The 20,439-nt window shown below is 39.5% G+C and overlaps 1 protein-coding gene across 7 annotated transcripts in view; it reads left to right on the top strand.

Moving 5' to 3' along the window:
• SPHKAP (SPHK1 interactor, AKAP domain containing) overlaps positions 1 to 20,439 on the top strand; it is a 191,745-nt gene that overhangs the window by 40,452 nt on the left and 130,854 nt on the right. For 6 of the 7 annotated variants that reach the window (XR_009730753.1, XR_009730755.1, XM_061387093.1 and 3 more), the window contains exon 2: positions 15,205 to 15,310. Coding sequence is in view for 5 of the 7 variants with exons in the window: in XM_061387070.1 (XP_061243054.1) it covers positions 15,205 to 15,310 (106 nt within the window). In the remaining 2 variants the exon portion in view is untranslated. The remainder of the gene's footprint in view (positions 1 to 15,204; positions 15,311 to 20,439) is intronic. The other variant, XM_061387103.1, reaches the window with a different exon arrangement.

The raw sequence follows: 20,439 nt of genomic DNA, 5'->3' as shown, positions 1-20,439 counted from the left end.
TGCATTTATTCAAAAGGTCTGCACATACTCTGTTTAATTTATTATCAAAATATGCTTAAAATCTGATAAGGAGAATCTTGAGAATAAGTCAATTTATGGAGCTTAACATGGTATCATTCCTCAATTTAATATCTAGTGCTTTCCCTGTGCCAGCATTATGCTACTGCTTTACAAGACAATAACCCCATTTAACCACCAGAACAGTTCCATGACTCAGCTTCTATTATAATCTGCATGTTACAGATGAGGAAATGAATGCTTAAGGAGGTTTAAGTCACATGTCCAATTTCACCGAGCTAAAAAGTACTAAAGTAGAAATTTGAACCTAGACTTTCTCAAATACCAGAGCACTAGGATTTGGCTACATTGGGGCTCATTTAGAGGACACGGTCATGGAAGCCAAGGATTAGAGGGGAAATTAGAAGTTACAATGGAAAAAAGCATGATGTAGAGATAACAGAAGCAGAGCAAATCACAGAGCAGTTATTTACCAGGGATATAAACTTGGATTACATTAACCTCTAACTCCTGATCTATAAAAGGGGTATAATTAAAAGACAGTGTAAAATAGTCCATAGACATGAAGCATCTGCTATGCATTAAATGGTGGCAATAAGTTTAGGAGCAATGTAGACAAGATTACAGAATGAAGCACTTGCCCAGGTGGTTTGGTGGAAGAGCAGAAATTAGTTGGGAATGGAGGTGGATTCTATACCATATATTACTAATGTATCTGAACTAAAATCTAGATGTAGCAGAATGCAGTGACATGATGTGTTTTGACCATCCAAACAAATATCACCTGAAGACATAAAGAACTTTGGAATAAGTATGTCAATAGTCATCATCTAATGGCCTTCATAGTGCAGATTCATGCAACTCTAACTTAGCAGTGATAGGTACCTTTTTTCTGACATTAAAATAATATTTTCCGAATACCATTTGTAGGACATATGTTTTCAAAAGTTTCCCATAGCTCTTGTTAACAAAAAGCGGGGAAAAGCTAAACTATATCGTTCTTTGGCTTGATCCTCTTTTCTGAATAAGGACTTATATTTTCAAGGTTAATTCTTGGGGTGTTGGTGCAGGCTGAGATTGTGAAACTGAGTTTTAAGGTACAAAAATAAACCCCTACGGTAGTGATGAAATTCCTCAGGCCATTACTTGCTGCCATATATCTACTCAGAGATAGTATATGAATTTTCAAAGCACAGCATCTGACACACAGACCATCATTCAATAAATGCTTTTGTATTATGTATATGATCATCAATACACCCTTGTCTACACTACAGTTCTTGTATTATATTAAGCAGTTATTATTTACTTTTTCTATTATAATCTAGTTATTGTGCATAATATCTACTTATGATGGGCTCTCAGGCTTTCACTGGATATGTCTGATGGATTTAAGGGTTGCCTGAATGAAAAAGTCTTCATTGAACAGTGTTTGATATAATTTAACACTGAAAATAAAAATAAAAAAAACTACCAACCATTGGTGTTTACAAATTATATCCCACATGAGGTAATAATTCTATTTTTAAATGATCAATATTGATTTCAGTTCAGTTCAGTTGCACAGTCATGTCTGACTCTTTGTGACCCAGTGAATCACAGCACGCCAGGCCTCCCTGTCCATCACCAACTTCCGGAGTTCACTCAAACTCACGTCCATCGAGTAGGTGATGCCATCCAACCATCTCATCCTCTGTCGTCCCCTTCTCCTCCTGCCCCCAATCCCTCCTAGAATCAGAGGCTTTTCCAATGAGTCAATTCTTCACATGAGGTGGCCAAAGTATTGGAGTTTCAGCTTCAGCATCAGTCCCTCCAATGAACACCCAGGACTGATCTCCTTTAGGATGGACTGGTTGGATCTCCTTGCAGTTCAAAGGATTCTCAAGAGTCTTCTCCAACACCACAGCTCAAAAGCATAAATTCTTCAGTGCTCGGCTTTCTTCACAGTCCAACTCTCACATCCATACATGACCACTGGAAAAACCATAGCCTTGACTAGACAGACCTTTGTTGGCAAAGTAATGTCTCTGCTTTTCAATATGCTATCTAGGTTGGTCATAACTTTCCTTTCAAGGAGTAAGCGTCTTTTAATTTCATGGCTGCAGTCACCATCTGCAGTGATTTTGGATCCCCCAAAAATAAAGTTTGACACTGTTTCCACTGTTTCCTCATCTATTTCCCATGAAACGATGGGACCAGATGCCATGATCTTCGTTTTCTGAATGTTGAGCTTTAAGCCATCTTTTTCACTCTCCACTTTCACTTTCATCAAGAGGCTTTTTAGTTCCTCTTCACTTTCTGCCATAAGGGTGGTGTCATCTGCATATCTGAGGTTATTGATATTTCTCCCGCAAATCTTGATTCCAGCTTATGCTTCTTCCAGCCCAGTGTTTCTCATGATGTACTCTGCATAGAAGTTAAATAAGCAGGGTGACAATATACAGCATTGACGTACTCCTTTTCCTATTTGGAACCAGTCTGTTGTTCCATGTCCTGTTCTAACTGTTGCTTCCTGATCTGCATACAGATTTCTCAAGAGGCAGGTCAGGTGGTCTAGTATTCCCATCTCTTTCAGAATTTTCCACAGTTGATTGTGATCCACACAGTCAAAGGCTTTGGCATAGTCAATAAAGCAGAAATAGATGTTTTTCTGGACACTCTTGCTTTTTCGATGATCCAGCAGATGTTGGTAATTTGATCTCTGGGTTCTTCTGCCTTTTCTAAAACCAGCTTGAACATCTGGAAGTTAGCAGTTCACATATTGCTGAAGCCTGGTGAGGAGAATTTTGAGCATTACTTTACTAGCATGTGAGATGAGTGCAATTGTGCAGTAGTTTGAGCATTCTTTGGCATTGACTTTATTTGAGATTAGAATGAAAACTGCCCTTTTCCAGTCCTGTGGCCACTGCTGAGTTTTCCAAATTTGCTGGCATATTGAGTGCAGCACTTTCACAGCATCATCTTCAGGATTTAAAATAATTCAACTGGAATTCCATCACCTCCACTAGCTTTGTTCATAGTGATGCTTTCTAAGGCCCACTTGACTTCACATTCCAGAATGTCTGGCTCTAGGTGAGTGACACGCCATCATTATTATCTGGGTCATGAAGATCTTTTTTGTACAGTTCTTCTGTGTATTCTTGCCACCTCTTCTTAATATCTTCTGCTTCTGTTAGGTCCATACCATTTCTGTCCTTTATGAAGCCCATCTTTGCATGAAATGTTCCCTTGGTGTCTGCAATTTTCTTGAAGAGGTCTCTAGTCTTTCCCATTCTGTTGTCTCCCATTCTATTTCTTTGCACTGATCGCTGCGGAAGGCTTTCTTATCTCTCCTTGCTATTCTTTGGAACTCTGCATTCAGATGCTTATATCTTTCCTTTTCTCCTTTGCTTTTTGCTTCTCTTCTTTTCACAGCTATTTGTAAGACCTCCTCAGACAGCCATTTTGCTTTTTTGCATTTCTTTTCCATGGGATGGTCTTGATCCCTGTCTCCTGTACAATGTCACGAACCTCTGTCCATAGTTCACCAGGCACTCTATCTATCAGATCTAGGCCCTTAAATCTATTTCTCACTTCCACTGTATAATCATCAAGGATTTGATTTAGGTCATACCTGGATGGTCTAGTGGTTTTCCCCACTTTCTTCAATTTAAGTCTGAATTTGGCAATAAGGAGTTCATGATCTGAGCCACAGTCAGCTCCTGGTCTTGTTTTTGCTGACTGTATAGAGCTTCTCCATCTTTGGCTACAAAGAATATAATCAATCTGATTTCTGTGTTGACTATCTGGTGATGTCAATGTTTAGAGTCTTCTCTTGCGTTGTTGGAAGATGGTGTTTGCTATGACCAGTGCATTGTCTTGGCAAAACTCTATTAGCCTTTGTCCTGCTTCATTCCATACTCCAAGGTCAAATTTGCCTGTTACTCCAGGTGTTTCTTGACTTCCTACTTTTGCATTCCAGTCCCCTATAATGAAAAGGACATCTTTTTTGGGTGTTAGTTCTAAAAGGTCTTGTAGGTCTTCATAGAACCATTCATTGTCAGCTTCTTCAGTGTTACTGGTTGGGGCATAGGCTTGGATTACTGTGATATTGAATGGTTTGCCTTGGAAACGAACAGAGATCATTCTGTGGTTTTTGAGATTGCATCCAAGTACTGCATTTCGGACTCTTTTGTTGACCATGATGGCTACTCCATTTCTTCTAAGGGATTCCTGCCCACAGTAGTAGATATAATGGTCATCTGAGTTAAATTCACCCATTCCAGTCCATTTTAGTTCGCTGATTCCTAGAATGTTGACGTTTACTCTTGCCATCTCCTGTTTGACTACTTCCAATTTGCCTTGATTCATTGACCTGACATTCCAGGTTCCTATGCAATATTGCTCTTTACAGCATCGGACCTTGCTTCTATCACAAGTCGCATCCACAACTGGGTATTGTTTTTGCTTTGGCAAAACAATATTGAATTAGAGTATAGCTAATTTGTGCTTGTGCTCAGTCATGTCCTACTCTTTCAGCTCAGATGGTAAAGAATCTGCCTGCAATGAAGGAGACCTGGATTCAGTCCCGGGGTCAGGAAGTTCCCCTGGAGATGGGAATGGTGACCCACCCTAGTATTCTTGTCTGGAGAATTCAATTCCAATGACATAGGAGCCTGGCAGGCTACAGTCCATGGGATTGAGAAGGGTCGGACAAGACTGAGCAACTAACAATCACAATTTGTGCTTGTGCTCAGTCGTGTCCAACTCTGCGACCCCATGGACTGTAGTCCACCAGGCTCCTCTGTCCATGGAATTTTCCAGGCAAGAATGCTGGAATGGGTTGCCATTTCCTCCTCCAGGGAGTCTTCCTGACTCAGAGATCAAACCCACATTTCCTATTCTCCTGCATTGGCAGCATCACAAGGCTGAGATTTCTGATTCATGAACAGTGTAATGAACTTGACTAAAGATTGGCCAGGGAGGGAGTATTTATCAATAGATTGGTCAGAAGATTAAAACAGTGGAATAATTTTTAGGCTCCAAAATCACTGCAGATGGTGATTGCAGCCATGAAATTAAAAGATACTTACTGCTTGCAAGGAAAGTTATGACCAACCTAGATGGCATATTGAAAAGCAGAGACATTACTTTGCCAACAAAGGTCCATCTAGTCAAGGCTATGGTTTTCCCAGTAGTCATGTATGGATGTGAGAATTGGACTGTGAAGAAAGCTGAGTGCCGAAGAATTGGCACTGTGGTGTTGGAGAAGACTCTTGAGAGTCCCTTGGACTGCAAGGAGATCCAACCAGTCGATTCTAAAGGAGATCAGTCCTAGGCATTCTTTGGAAGGAATGATGCTAAAGCTGAAACTCCAATACTTTGGCCACCTCATGCGAAGAGTTGACTCATTGAAAAATGAGTCCCTCTGAGGCTGGGAGGGATTGGTGGCAGGAGGAGAAGGGGACGACAGAGGATAAGATGGCTGGATGGCATCACCAATTCGATGGATGTGAGTTTGAGTGAACTCCAGGAGTTGGTGATGGACAGGGAGGCCAGGATTCATGCGATTCATGGGGTCACAAAGAGTCGGACACGACTGAGTGACTGAACTGGTCAGAAGATGAAGAAATTTACACATCATGTGATTTTTAAAGCAAATCAGTTTTAATGTAATTTATTTAAAATGTAAAGAACAAATCAAAAAACATTCAGCCATTTCTTCCGCCTACCTCTCCCTTTTGTTTTATAGATGCAGATGATATAGATATAGATAAATACACATATATACATGTATGTTTTCAATTCCACATATAAGAGAGATTGTACAAATAGTATTTGTCTTTCTTTGACTTATTTCATTTAGCATAATGCCCTCAAGTTTCATCCATGTCATTGCAAATGCCAAGATTTCATTTGTTTTTATGGCTGAATAATATTCCAGTTTCTGTGTGCATGTATGCATGCATGCTATGTGTTTGTATTCATCCATCCATTGATTCATGTACTTAGTATGTGTTGGCTATTGTAAATAATGCTGCAATGAACATGAGGTGCATATATCTTTTCAAATGAGTGTTTTTGTTCTGTTTGGGGAAATGCCCAAAGGTGGAATTGCAGGATCATGTGGTACTTTTATTTATAATTTTTTGTGGAAACTGCATACTGTTCTCCATAAGTGACTGCATCAATTTACATCTCACCAACAGTGTACTGGTGTTCCCTTTTCTCCATATCCTCTCCAATATTTGCTATTTTGTCTGTTAGTCATTCTAACAGGTATGAAGTGATATCTCTTTGTTATTTTGATTTGCATGTCCTTGGTGATTAATGATGTAGTGCATCTGTTCATTGGTCATCTGTATTCTGATCTGCCTCCTTTTTAACTGAGCTGTTCATTTTCTTGCTATTGAATATTATGAGTTCTTTGCATATTTTGGATATTAGCCCCTTATTGGATATATGATTTGCACATATTTTCTCCCTTCCTGTAGGTTGCATTTTTATTCTGTTGATGGTTTCCTTTGCTGTGCAGAATGTTTTTAATTTATTTTTGCTTTTTTGGTTTCATTTTTGGTGTCAGATTTTTAAAAATCCTCTATGAGCTTACTGCCTTTATTTTCTTCTAGGAGTGTTATGATTTCAGGTCTTATTTTCAAGTCTTTAATCTATTTCAAGTTAATTTTTGTATATGATATAAGGTAGTGGGGGGCTTCCCTCATAGCTCAGCTGGTAAAGAACCCACCTGCAACACAGGAGACCCGGTTCAATTCCTGGGTCTGGAAGATCCCTGGTGAAGGGATAGGCAACCCACTCCGATATTCACGGGCTTCCCTGGTGGCCCAGCTGATAAAGAACATGCCTGCAATGCGGAAGACCTGGGTTTGATCCCTGGGTTGGGAAGATCCCCTGGAGGAGGGCACGGCAACCCACTCCAGTATTCTTGCCTGGAGAATTCCCATGGACAGAGGAGCCTGTGAACTGCAGTCCATGGGATCTCAAAGAGTTAGGCATGACTGAGAGACTAAGCACAGCACAGCATAAGGTAGGGCATCCAGTTTCATACTTTTTCATGTGGCTGTTCCATTTTTCAATACCATTTACTGAAGAAACTGCCTTTTCTACATTGTATAGTCTTGGCTCCTTTGTCATGGATTAATTGACCCTATATAAGTGCATTTACTTGTGGTGCTGTATTCTGTTCCAGTAATCTCTGTGTCTGTTTTTCATGCTAAGATCACACTGTTTTATAGGTGTTTGTAATATAGTTTGAAATCAGAGAGTATGATGCCTCCAGCTTTGTTCTTTCTCAAGGTTGCTTTGGGTTTTCAGTTTTCTAAAAACATATCAGTTTTAGAAAGACTGACCTAAACCCCTTTTCTTCATCTAACAAATGAATCCCTTTAGATAAGGGTAAAATAAGGACATTCACTTTAGCAAACTTTCATTTTGAACCACACAAATGTGTATTTTAAAATCCTCTAAATTCTAGGTTGTGGCATGTTGTTAAACTGGTTTTAACAAGGGGCACTTGATTTCTTACTCAAAATCCCTTCTGATAGATAGGAGCTTTTATTTTTCTTCTGGTGTTGAGATTAAAGGATTTAGTATAAGGCCCAAAAATAGATATCCTTAATAGGATTGAGACAATCAAACCAATTACCATATTTTACTAAGAGCATTCTTTATGTGGGGGAGAAGCTAAGAATAAACCTTAGCTCTTAGAATCTTCAAATTGTCTAACTTTCACTGTGTTTACTTGACTTCGACAACAACAGCAGCAGCAGGATCCCTTTTTGTTAGAATTATCCTGGGAAATTCTTTAAATTATCTTTTCAGATGTAGCTTATCTCACCATCTGTCACCACGGCAGGAAATTTAGCATTGAACTCAAACACTCTTCAGTGCATAATCTTTTGAGGTCAACCAGGATGCTCAGAAAGATAAGGAAAAACAACATTGATAAACACTAATTGAGCATCCATCACTGCCTAGTGCTGTCCTAGGTGGTCCCTAACAGTGAAAGCACTATTTATAGCCTAAACAGGGAGACAGACAAACATTATGCAATTATATATCATTTTGATAAGTGCTGTCATAGGACAAGTGCTATTGAAACTCACGAGAGTATCTATCTCATTTCTTGGGTTGAGTTGAGATTGGGAAGATGAGGGTGGAGGAAGTGTGAGGGTGTGGATGTGAGTGTGCATGTGTGTATGCATGTGCGTGCGTTGGGCATTGGAGGTTGGAGAGGAGCAGTGGTCTCCTTAGCAGAGAGAGGGGAAGAAAGAGGTGCAAGAGGTGATTTATAAATGGAGACTCAAAGGATAGAGTAGAGATTATTCTGAAGGAAGCAGGGGTGTGGGCTGGGGTGGGGGGTGGGTACAGGAAGGGTGTTTTTTTTTTAATTGGAGTATAGTTGCTTTACAATGTTGTGTTAGTTTCTGCTATACAGTGAAATGAATCAGTTATATATACACACATATCCCAGTGAAAAAGCAGGCTTAAGACTAAATATTAAAAAAAACCATAAGATCATAGCATCTGCCCCCAATACTACATGCAGATTTCCTCTTCTTGGGCTCCAAAGTCACTCTGGACGGTGACCGCAGCCATGAAATTAGAAGACGGTTGCTTCTTGGCAGGATAGCGATGACAAACCTAGATAGTGTATTGAAAAGCAGAGACATTACTCTGCCAACAAAGGTCCATACAATCAAGAGTATGGTCTTCCCAGTGGTCAGGTACAGTTGTGAGAGCTGGACCGTGAAAAAGCCAGAACTCCAAGTAACTGATGCCTTCGAATTGTGGTGCTGGAGAAGACCCTGAAAGCCCCTTGGACGACAAGGAGATCAAACTGGTCAGTCTTAAGGGAGATCAACCCTGAATATTCACTGGAAGAACTGATGCGAAATCTCCAGTATTTTGGTCACCTGATACAAACAGATGACTATTGGAAAAGTCCCTGATGCTGGGGAAGATTGAGGGGAGAAGGAGAAAAGGGCATCAGAGGATGAGATGACTGGACAATGTCACCAATGCAATGAACATGAACTTGGGCAAACTCTGGGAGACGGTGAGGGACAGGGAGGCCTGGCATGCTGCAGTCCTTGGGGTTGCAGAGAGTTGGACATGACTGGATGACTGAACAACAGTCCCCTCCCTTTTGGCCCTCCCTCCCACCCCACCTCTATCCCATCCATCTAGGTCATCACAGAGCACCAAGCTGAGCTCCATGCTCTATACAGCAGCTTCCCACTGGCTATCAGTTTTACACATGGCAGTGGATATATGTGAATCCCAATATCCCAGTTCATCTCACACCTGCTACCCTGTCTCCATGTGTCTGTTCCCTACGTCTGCAAAGGTTCATCTGTACATTTCTAAAAGAAGTGATACCATGTACAAAGACGCAAGGGCAAAAACAATATAAATTTAACTTAAGACCTTGGATAAATGCTTCTCAAGCTTTAATGAGAATGTGAATCCCATGAGTTTAGTGTCAAAATGCAGATCTGATTCAGTAGCTCTAGGGCAGGTCATGAGATCCTGGGTAGCAACAAGCTTCCAAGAGTGCTGCGGGTACATAGACTAAACTTCGAGTAGCAACATAAACTACTGTTTCCAGTAGTGGGTCCCTTCATTCTCTGGTGAAATCACTGAATACTCCTTAAGCTATTTTCACCACTAATGGTTGACCTACTTATTAACATTGCATGAGCCATTGATTGCAGTGTGGTGGCAACTCAGGATCTCATTGATATATGACATTGTTCTACAAAGGTGTCTGCTTCTCCTCCTATAATACTTTTAAAGCCACTACTTTAAATTCTGCTTTGGTGCCTTCCTTCCTACCTTGATCTTCCTCCTCACTGAAATGCATTTAGCAGTTTCAGCATGAAACCAGACAGAAAGGATGTGCTTAATAAATACTGTCAACACTTGTCAAAATCAAACAAAAATGTCCCAGGGAATTATTTACATCCTTCCCCATTAAAAGCAAGTTATAAGGCTGTGCTGTATCTTGACAGCAGTTCTTTTAATGCCAGTTTGTGCTCATTTTTAATAAATGCGTGAGTTTCATGTTCTTGCCGTTGCTGTCTCATCCTGTAGCAGCAAATGTTCTGCTTCTAGAGAGAAAACATTTTTGCAAATACTCTGAAAATTCCATCTCCTTCTCAAAGGCATGCGAATAGATTGAGCTAGTTGTAGTCACCTACTGTAAACTTACATTCATGTCACATGGTTTAAAAGCTGTGCCTCTCTAGATATATTTTAGATATAGGCATCATTAAATTGATTCATAATGTGTTTCGAGAGACCAGAAGATGCGTGGAGGACACATTTTTAATTTTGTTAATGCTATACATGGTTGCTGCTGCTGCTAAGTCACTTCAGTTGTGTCCGACTCTGTGTGACCCCATAAACGTCAGCCCACCAGGCTCTCCGGCCCCTGGGATTCTCCAGGCAAGAACACTGGAGTGGGTTGCCATTTCTTTCTCCAATGCATGAAAGTGAAAAAGTGAAAGTGAAGTCGTTCAGTCATGTCCGACTCTTAGCGACCCCATGGACTGCAGCCTACCAGGCTCCTCCATCTATGGGATTTTCCAGGCAAGAGTACTGGAGTGGGGTGCCATTGTCGTTAAACAAATGGAGCGAAACCTGCAGGCAAGCAACACTTTCAAATCCCCTTCTTCACCTTCACTTCTGACTAGGATCTCAATCTCTCAATCATCTTAAAGGCAGAAAGATTTTCATACCAGGATATATGTGGGTCAGTCAGTTCAGTTAAGTTGCTCAGTCGTGTCCGACTCTTTGCGACCCCATGGACTGCAGCACGCCAGGCCTCCCTGTCCATCACCAACTCCCAGAGCTTGCTCAACTGATGTCCGTTGAGTCGGTGATGCCATCCAACTATCTCATCCTCTGTTGTCCCCTTCTCCTCCTGCCTTCAATCTTTCCCAATATCAGGGTCTTTTCCAGTGAGTCAGCTCTTCACATTAGGTGGCCCAAGTATTGGAGTTCCAACTTCAACATCAGTCCTTCCAATGAATACTCAAGACTGATTTCCTTTAGGATTGACTGGTTGGATCTCCTTGCAGTCAAAGAGACTCTCAGGAGTCTTCCCCAACACCACAGTTCAAAAGCATCAATTTGGCACTTGGCTTTCTTTGTAGTCCAGCTCCCACATCTGTACATGACTACTGGAGAAAACATAGCTTTGACTAGACGGACCTTTGTTGGCAGAGTAATGTCGCTGCTTTTTAACATGCTGTCTACGGTGGTCATAGCTTTTCTTCTAAGGAGCAGAAATGTCCAGTTCTAACTGTTGGTCCACTTAGAGGTCTGTACCATTTCTGTCCTTTATTGTGCCCATTTTTGTATGAAATGTTCTCTTGGTATCTCTAATTTTCTTGAAGAGATCTCTAGTCTTTCCCATTCTATTGTTTCCTTCTTTCTTTGCATTGATTACTGAGGAAGGCTTTCTTATCTCTCCTTGATACTCTTTGGAACTCTGCATTCAAATGAGTCTATCTTTGCTTTTCTCCTTTGCCTTTGATTTCTCTTCTTTTCTCAGTTATTTGTAAGGCCTCCTCAGACAACCATTTTGCCTTTTTAGATTTCTTTTTCTTGGGGATGGTCTTTATCACTGCCTCCTGTACGGTGTCACGAACCTCTGTCCAAAGTTATTCAGGCACTCTGTCTATCAGATCTAATCATTTGAATCTATTTGTCACTTCCACTGTTTAATTGTGGAAAACAGTGGAAACTGAGAGACTTTATTCTGGGGGGCTCCAAAATCACTGCAGATGGTGACTGCAGCCATGAAATTAAAAGATGCTTCCTCCTTGGAAGAAAAGCTATGACCAACCTAGATAGCATATTAAAAAGCAGAGACATTACTTTGCCAACAAAGGTCTATCTAGTCAAAGCTCTGGTTTTTCCAGTAGTGAGAGGATATGAGAGTTGGACTATAAAGAAAGCTGAGCACCAAAGAATTGATGCTTTTGAACTGTGGTGTTGGAGAAGACTCTTGAGAGTCCCTTGGACTGCAAGGAGATCCAACCAGTCAATCCTAAAGGAAATCAGTCAATATTCATTGGAAGGACTGATGTTGAAGCTGGAACTCCAATACTTTGGCCACCTAATTCGAAGAACTGACTCATTGGAAAAGACACTGATGATGGGCAAGATTGAAGGCGGGAGGAGAAGGGGACGACAGAGGATGAGATGGTTGGATGGCATCACCAACTCGATGGACATGAGTTTGAGCAAGCTCTGGGAGCTGGTGATGGACAGGGAGGCCTGATGTGCTGCAGTCCATGGGGTCACAAAGTGTTGGACACCACTGAGCAGAATTGACCTGAACCGCATAATTGTAAGGAATTTAATTTAGGTCATATGTGAATGGGGTCTAGTGGTTTTCACTACTTTCTTCAATTTAAGTCTGAATTTTGCAATAAGGAGTTCATGATCTGAGCCACAGTCAGCTCCCAGTCTTGTTTTTGCTGACTGTATAGAGCTTCTCCATCTATGGCTACAAAGAATGTAATCAATCTGATTTCAGTATTGACCATCTGGTGATCTGGTGACTTGGCATCTCTTCTTTCTCCTAGACTAACTCAGCAGTTAAACGTTTATGTGTATAATAATCACTATGGTGCTGTGGCTACTCTCCCTGATGTCTCTGACAGTAAGGAATCTGCCTGCAGTGGGGGTGACCCGGGTTCGATCCCTGGGTCAGGAAGATCCCCTGGAGAAGAGAATGGCTATCCACTCCAGTATTCTTGCCTGGAGAATTCCATGGACAGAGGAGCCTGGCAGGCTACAGTTCCTGGGGTCCCAATAGTCAGACACGGCTGAGCAATGTGGCTACTTGCAGCCATGTACAATATGCTTCATGGGAAAACAAGGAGCTTCCATGGCTGATCTTTTACTCTAACCTAGGTTTCCTGATTTTGGACCTACCCAATGTTCCCTAAGTTAGATGTGATCCACCTTTAGAGAGATACCAATTGCTGAAGCTCTGTTTCTGTTGTGTTTTATATCAGGTTTGTGTCCACCTCATTTCTCAGCCTTCCTCCTTCCTACTCTCAGGACTGCTAACCCTGCAATGAGACATGGGGAATGTCCCAACACTGGACTTAAATCCTTTGGTGGCCTAGATGGAAGTGATCCTCCAGGTCACTAGAGATGCCTAATGGACATAGCAGAAGCAGGGCAGGCAGCTATGTAAACTCTTCCGCCTGTCTCTCTGAACTGCACACAGAGCTTTGACTGGCTCCCACTAAGAATAATAACTCAATTTCTTCTGAGTCATGGGCCAAGTTGTTACAGACCGTAGTTACCTTGGTCAGTGATCCTGTCTTCCATGTGTAAATGATTTAGAATCTCACAATGATAACCTATTTGGTATAAAAGTCAAACTCTCCTGTGGCCGAGAAAGCATTCAGAAGGCCTGGAGCTGAGTTTGAGGGAGAATCACTTACTGACAGTGAGTAGGGTACAGGCGCTACATTGCAAGAAGCCTGTAAAAACAGGGCTGAAAACTCAGACTGTCGATGATACTTTGAAAGTGAAGTCCAGAGCTAGCAGGGACCACACACTTGACTCCAAGCATTTCATTTATAAACGAAAAAGAGACAGACCCTGAAGAGCTAGGCAGTGTCTTGGCTCAGGCGTTAGAACCAGGATCTAGAGTCAGTTACCTTCTTCCTCTGTTTCCTGATCCCTCCCCCTCCTTCTTCCCTTTTCTTTCCTTCCTCTATCCCTTCCTTCCTTTCTTCCTTTCATCCTTCCTTTCCCAATCTTTCCCTAGTTCATCAAAAATAACATCAAAAAGACAGGATGCTGTCTTTTCATTCTATTCCTCAAGGTGGCAGTTACTCAGAAAACACTACATAATGTTTAAAACAAAACAGACTTTACTTGAATTATTCTATAAAATTTTTACCCAAATTTTTGATCTGTTACAGAGCACCATCTGTGGTCATGTGAAAAAAGAATGTTATTCATAGTTAATAACAGGAATACAAATGGACTACATGCATGCAATATTTGACTTATGGCTAATTGCAATGCAGTGAAAATTGACTAATTCAGAACCTCAGGCATGAGGCTTATAGGTTATTTAGAAACACAATGTTTATTTAACAGATCTTCTGTTTGGTGCTTCTTAATCTGAAGAAAAAAATTCTATATGTTGGGTTGATACTTACATAAAGAGTCATTAGACAATATTTCAAAAAATGTGTTTTAATGAATTGTACATGTTCTATGTAGTCAACAACCACAAAAATAAAATATGTAGACTTGAGATATCAGTATACTTTCTTAAAATCTAGCTTTGCATATTTTCAGAAGAAAATTATTCAGCCTAATTTAAATATACAAGAAGCCCTCTGAATCTTAATATTTCTCAGCTCAGCTCAGTAAGTCACTCAGTCGTGCCTGACCCTTTGCAATCCCATGGCCTATACAGTCCATGGAATTCTCCAGGTCAGAATACTGGAGTGGGTAGCTGTTCCCTTCAATATTCTAAAACTATTTTCTAAAAATAATTTTGATTTTTATCATGTCTTGAGGCTGTAAGCAATTTCAGATCTTTTAAAATATGTATACACCCCTGTATATAGTCAAGCCCACCAAGACTTGACAGGAACAGGGGAGGAGGATTTAAGTCTAGAATTTTGGAGACAAGAAAGTTAAGATACTGTCTCCAGTCACAGGGATGATAAAGAGATGACCTGTGTTTTCTAAAGCTCATGTTCTTTTCATGGTACCACATTGCTTCCCAATTAAAATTGTTTCCCTCTCATTTGAAAAAATAATATGAGTATTTTTTATGTATTCATTTTGGCTGAGTAGAAATAATGTGACAATGGAAAGAACATTACTTGGGTTTTAAAACTGCCTGCTTAAGAAAATGTGTCAACTCTGCTAGAACTCATGCAGATGTGTCCATCCACAGTCCGTGGAGGGCGATGGGTCACAATTTTATATTCAGAATGGACTAGGTCATCGCGGTTCCACCAAATACAAAAATGAAACCAGCAAGGAAACAAATATCAATGTCAGCAGAAGGTTTGCAGTGTCCAGCTCAATCTGAAAAGATGATTTTGCATAAAGCGCATTGTGCTTCTTTCTTTCTGAATATGCAGATGACTCACTGAATGTGTTCTCTTTTGTGTTTTGGGGAACAAACAGCAGCTTGGAGTCACCCCTGATGTACCAGGTTCCGGAAACGCAGCAGGGCAGCGCCAGCGCCAGCTCGGGAAGTAGCCTGGGCGGCTCCATCACTGCGTGTAAGAAGGTAACGCTGCCTCTAACACCGCTCTCTCTGAACTGATTGAGCTGATTGAACACTGGTTTGAGTTTTCAAGCACTTCTTCGAAAGCAGAAAGAGCAGTAAAACCACACAGCAAAATCATGCACAGTATGCTCATGGGGATAACCCCCTGATGATATTGAACATGTAATTCATGGAAATGATCAGAAAACTCAAGCATTTCAGAAAGGTCTGATTTAAAAATTCTAAGCCTCCAGTCATACACAACACCTCCAACCTTTTCTAGTAGCTCTTCCTAAACTTAACCATGGGTAAGGGCTTCTTGGATGTCCTTACAGAAAAATTTTCATGGATTTTGAATGGACTCAAACTTATTATAGCAAGCTCCTAAGTCTATATCTAAGAAAAATACATTCATGGCTGTTTTCCTTTAGCTGTTTTCTTAAAGGGGAGGGTACGCTTGGTTATTTTAATAGGAACAGAATTGCATTTCCTAGAGTAAAGATTTTAGAACTGATAAATCTTGCTTTCAGACACTTGTAGAAAGTTGCCATTTGAACAACATAAAATCATCTAATTTAACGGTCCCATTTTTCAAGCCAACCTAACCCAATTTCAGGTCCAGAAATTTAAAGCCAAATGCTCACTTACCTATTTAATGCATTTGTCATTATTTGATGTTGAATTCCAGAGGAAAGTATATTTCTTTTCTTGAAAACAAAGAAAAATCACACTGGATTATTTCATTTATTGCTAAAAAAATTTCAATTATAAAGAATGCTTATGGTTATACATTAAGACAAATTATTTTACTGATCATGTTTTATATGTATATTTAATTATGATAACATAATGTACGTTATATATGCATATATATTTCAGTCTATTGATTACTGTTCTGAGTGAATCAGCAGTATTCACTGTTCATGTGATTTTGTATAGTTTTCAAGTACAAAGAAAACAAATACCTTCAATAAAGAACATACATTGATTATAAAAAAAAAGTAGCATTAAACATAATCTTAAAAAAATATTTGCATGCATATATTCATAACTAAATATAAAAATAAATGTGCCTGATTAATTAAGGCACACGTGTTATATAATCCTATCTTACTATCACGTGTTACATAATCCTATTTTCTCTCCTCTTATAAAATTCTTGTAGAGGATTCAAAGCTATAGATTCCAGATTTTAATGCAGAAAACTGAGGCCCTGTAACACAAACTGGTTTTGAGTTGCTTATGAAAGAACTAAAGCTGCAGGTTTCAGGCCCTAAATATGGTCTGTTCAGCTCTGTAACTCTAAATTATAAAGTCACCACCAGATGCTATATCTTTCATAAGGCTAAATTATTTTTAATTTATTCTAACTTTTGAATAACTCTATTTCTATTGATTAGAATTCCAGTGGCATTTAAAAGAAGGATTGAAGCCAGACTGCCTGAATTTGACACCCAGTTCTATGATTACTAGTTGTGTGATTTTGAGCAAATTACCTCTTCATGCCTCAATTTGCTCATCTGAAAAAAGATATTATTACCCATTTCACAGGGTTGAGATGCAGATTCTTCAATGAGTGTATCAATAGTAAATGCTTAGAACAGTGCCTGGGATACTATATATATATTCAAAAATAAAGATTACCTATAACTAATATTAGTCTAACAAATGGTTTTATCAACTGGTAAACAGTGCCAGAAAAATTCAATATTAGCATTACCATGCTAAGATAGTTAGTACTTTATGATCTGTTATTTCAATTATGCTTATTTCCCTAGAAAATAGTCATATTCATTTTTTTAAAAAATCATGTCTAGAAGCTAATGAACTAATAATAAAACCATTTGGGACTGAATAGCTTCTAGAAAAAGTAAAACAAATTCAATGATCTATTCTAAATGATCTATTATATACGCATATATATATATGATTTTAAGTTTTTGAATATAATTCTACTCATTCCACAATTATTTCTAGAACAACTGTTATTAGGCTGAACCATATAAAATTTGCTTTTTATTGATCATTTATCAAAAATGACCAAATATGGGTAATTTCATACAATCCAACCTAAATACATTTAAAATTTTGTTAGCTCCTAAGGAAAGATAGGGGCTTCCCTGGTGGCTCAAATGGTAAAGAATCTGCCTGCAATGCAGGAGACCTGTGTTCAATCCCTGGGTTGAGAAGATCCCCTGGAGAAGGGAATGGCAACCCACGCCAGTATTCTTTCCTGGAGAATTCCATGGACAGAGGATGCTGGCGGGCTACAGTCCTTGGAGTCACAAAGAGTGGGACAGGACTGAGTGACTAACACACACACACATACACACACGCATGCACAGAAAGATACAAGGATAGATCACAAATGGCCCCCACTCTAAAAGAATTTACAATATGGTTTGGGAGATTGTACTGGTTTCTGATGTGAAAAGTCAATAAATAATAAGTTAAATAATATAACTGCAGTGACATATCAAGATAGTATAAATTAGGTGACAGATGAACATTATGGGTATTTATAGCTGAGAACACAGAGAGACACTGGATTTGTAATAGACAACAACCTTCAAAAAGAGAAGTGGATGTTAATTCAGACTTTGAAGTGTGAATAAGATTTGAATAAGTGAAGAGATTATTCAACTAAATTATTCAACTAAATTCAACTAAATTTAAGAAGGTGGAGCCAAATTAATGTAGGAGAAGCCAATACTTTTGTGTATGGCAATATTTTTCTAATATTCATGGTACATTCCTTTCATTCTTAAGCTTATGTAAACATTGCATTTTAAGCCAATTTAGTAGCCTTATATGCCGTAGGTTATACACCATGTGGACTCTGATTGTTTTTCTCGCCTTCCAAAAAGTAGCTCACCAATATTTCTTCTTCTTTGTGTCAAGACCATGGCCCCACAATAAAAGGCATGAATATTGAAACTTAATCCCTTTATTTTATTTTTATATGTAACTACAGTTGATTTAAGTGATCATGATTATGTTTTCATTGCATTAATCACAGGTCACAGGATTGGGGAAGTAAGGATCTGTATGTTCACAATTGCACATATATATTCTGTACAATAATTACAAAAAGAGTAAGGACAGTTCTGTCTTAGAAACAGCAAGACTGTCCAGCCAAATCTCTACTCTTCACAATGAATCAGCCTTCAGTAAGAGCAACACGGATAATTGAAATCTATTGGTAATTCCCCAAACTCATTTTATATAATAGCTTCATCTTCTTCTCCATCAAACCTTCTTATCAGAACTGACATATTGTTAAATTAACCAGTAGAAGAAATAAAACAAGGGTCCAAAAGATAATGCATTAGTTGGATAATCAGCCTCTGAAAAATTGCAAATTGACCAAATGCATTTCATATGCTGTATGCTTGACAGTGAATCTCTGAGGTTTTTGGAATCCTATCCAGGTTCAGTTGCTTTAGTTTCTTGTTGTTAAGGAAATATGTCACTGAATGCCATAGCTGTGAAAAGGCCATACCATTAGGAAAAAGAATTTAGTTGTCTTATTTGAAGGACCACTTCTTATTTAACTCCGTAATATATGTGTTTATTTGAGAGGGACTGTCTTTCCCCAGAGCTAAGATTACCATATCGTTCAATCACAGCTAATATATACTGTCCTGGCATTTTGTTGATAGAATCCCCTTTTGCTCTCAAAAATTCCCTGGTATGCACAGTGTCATATGATTATCCCAGCTCTAGCTTCAGAATTATTCTTTCTCTTCTTTCTCCCCTTCCTCTAAGTGCTATGAAAGTTATCAGATAAACTCACACTGCGGTGTTAGTAACTACACATCTTAATGTTGTTGTAACAAATAAAAATCTGTTTTTACTTAACTACTGCTACTGTTGAGCTCGTATGATTATCACCTCCCTCAACTGACATTGGCAACTGAGCCTATAGAGCCTGGACACGATTTCAGAATTCTATTCTTCACAAAGCATCAATCCATCCAAGTTGCGATTTAAGCTAACTTTGATGTCACCCTAATTTAATGAGCACCAAGACCCATCTAATTCTGTTTCACTGACTATGCTAAAGCCTTTGACTGTGTGGATCACAACAGACTGTGGAAAATTCTTAAAGAGATGGGAATACTAGACCATCTTTCCTCCTTCCTGAGAAATCTGTATGCAGGTCAGGAAGCAACAGTTACAACTGAACATGGAACAACAGATTGGTTCCAAATAGGGAAAGGAGTACATTAAGGCTGTATATTGTCATCCTGCTTATTTAACTTACATGCAGAGTACATCATGCAAAATATTGGGCTGGATGAAGCAAAAGCTGGAATCAAGACCTCCGGGAGAAATTTCAACAACCTGAGATATACACATGATACCATTCTAATGGCAGAAAGTGAAGAGGAACTAGAGAGCCTCTTGGTGAAGGTGAAAAGAAGAGTGAAAAAGCTGGCCTAAAGCTCAACATTCAAAAAATGAAGATCATGGCTTCTGTTCCCATCACTTCATGGCAAATAGATGGGGAAACAATGGAAACAGTGACAGACTTTATTTTTTTTGGTCTCCAAAATCACTGCAGATGGTGACTGCAGCCATGAAATTAAAAGACGCTTGCTCCTTAGAAGAAAAGCTATCACAAACCTAAACAGTGTATTAAAAAGCAGAGACATTACTCTGCCCACAAAGGTCCATCTAGTCAAGGCTATGGTTTTTCCAGTAGTCATGTGAGAGTTGAGAGTTGTGAGAGTTGAACTATAAAGAAAGCTGAGCACCGAAGAATTGATGCTTTTGAACTCTGTTGTTGGAAATGATTCTTGAGAGTCCTTTGGACTGTAAGGAGATCAAGCCAATCAATCCTAAAGGAAATCAACCCTGACTATTCATTGGAAGGACTGATACTGAAGCTGAAGCTCAGTATCAGTCCTATACTTTGGCCACCTGATGTTGAAGAGCCTACTCATTAGAAAAGACCCTGAGGCAGAGAAACATTGAAGATAGGAGGAGAAGGAGACAACAGAGGATGAGATGGTTGGATGACATCACCAATTCAATGAACATGAGTTTGAGCAAGCTCCAGGAGATGATGAAGGACAGAGAAGCCCAGCATGCTGCAATCCATTGAGTTGGAAAGAGTCAGACATGACTGAGTGACTGAACAACCA

The sequence above is a fragment of the Bos javanicus genome, chromosome 2 (genome assembly GCF_032452875.1).
Source record: "Bos javanicus breed banteng chromosome 2, ARS-OSU_banteng_1.0, whole genome shotgun sequence".
Taxonomy (NCBI): domain Eukaryota; kingdom Metazoa; phylum Chordata; class Mammalia; order Artiodactyla; family Bovidae; genus Bos; species Bos javanicus.
This window is presented reverse-complemented; position numbering and strand designations above follow the sequence as displayed.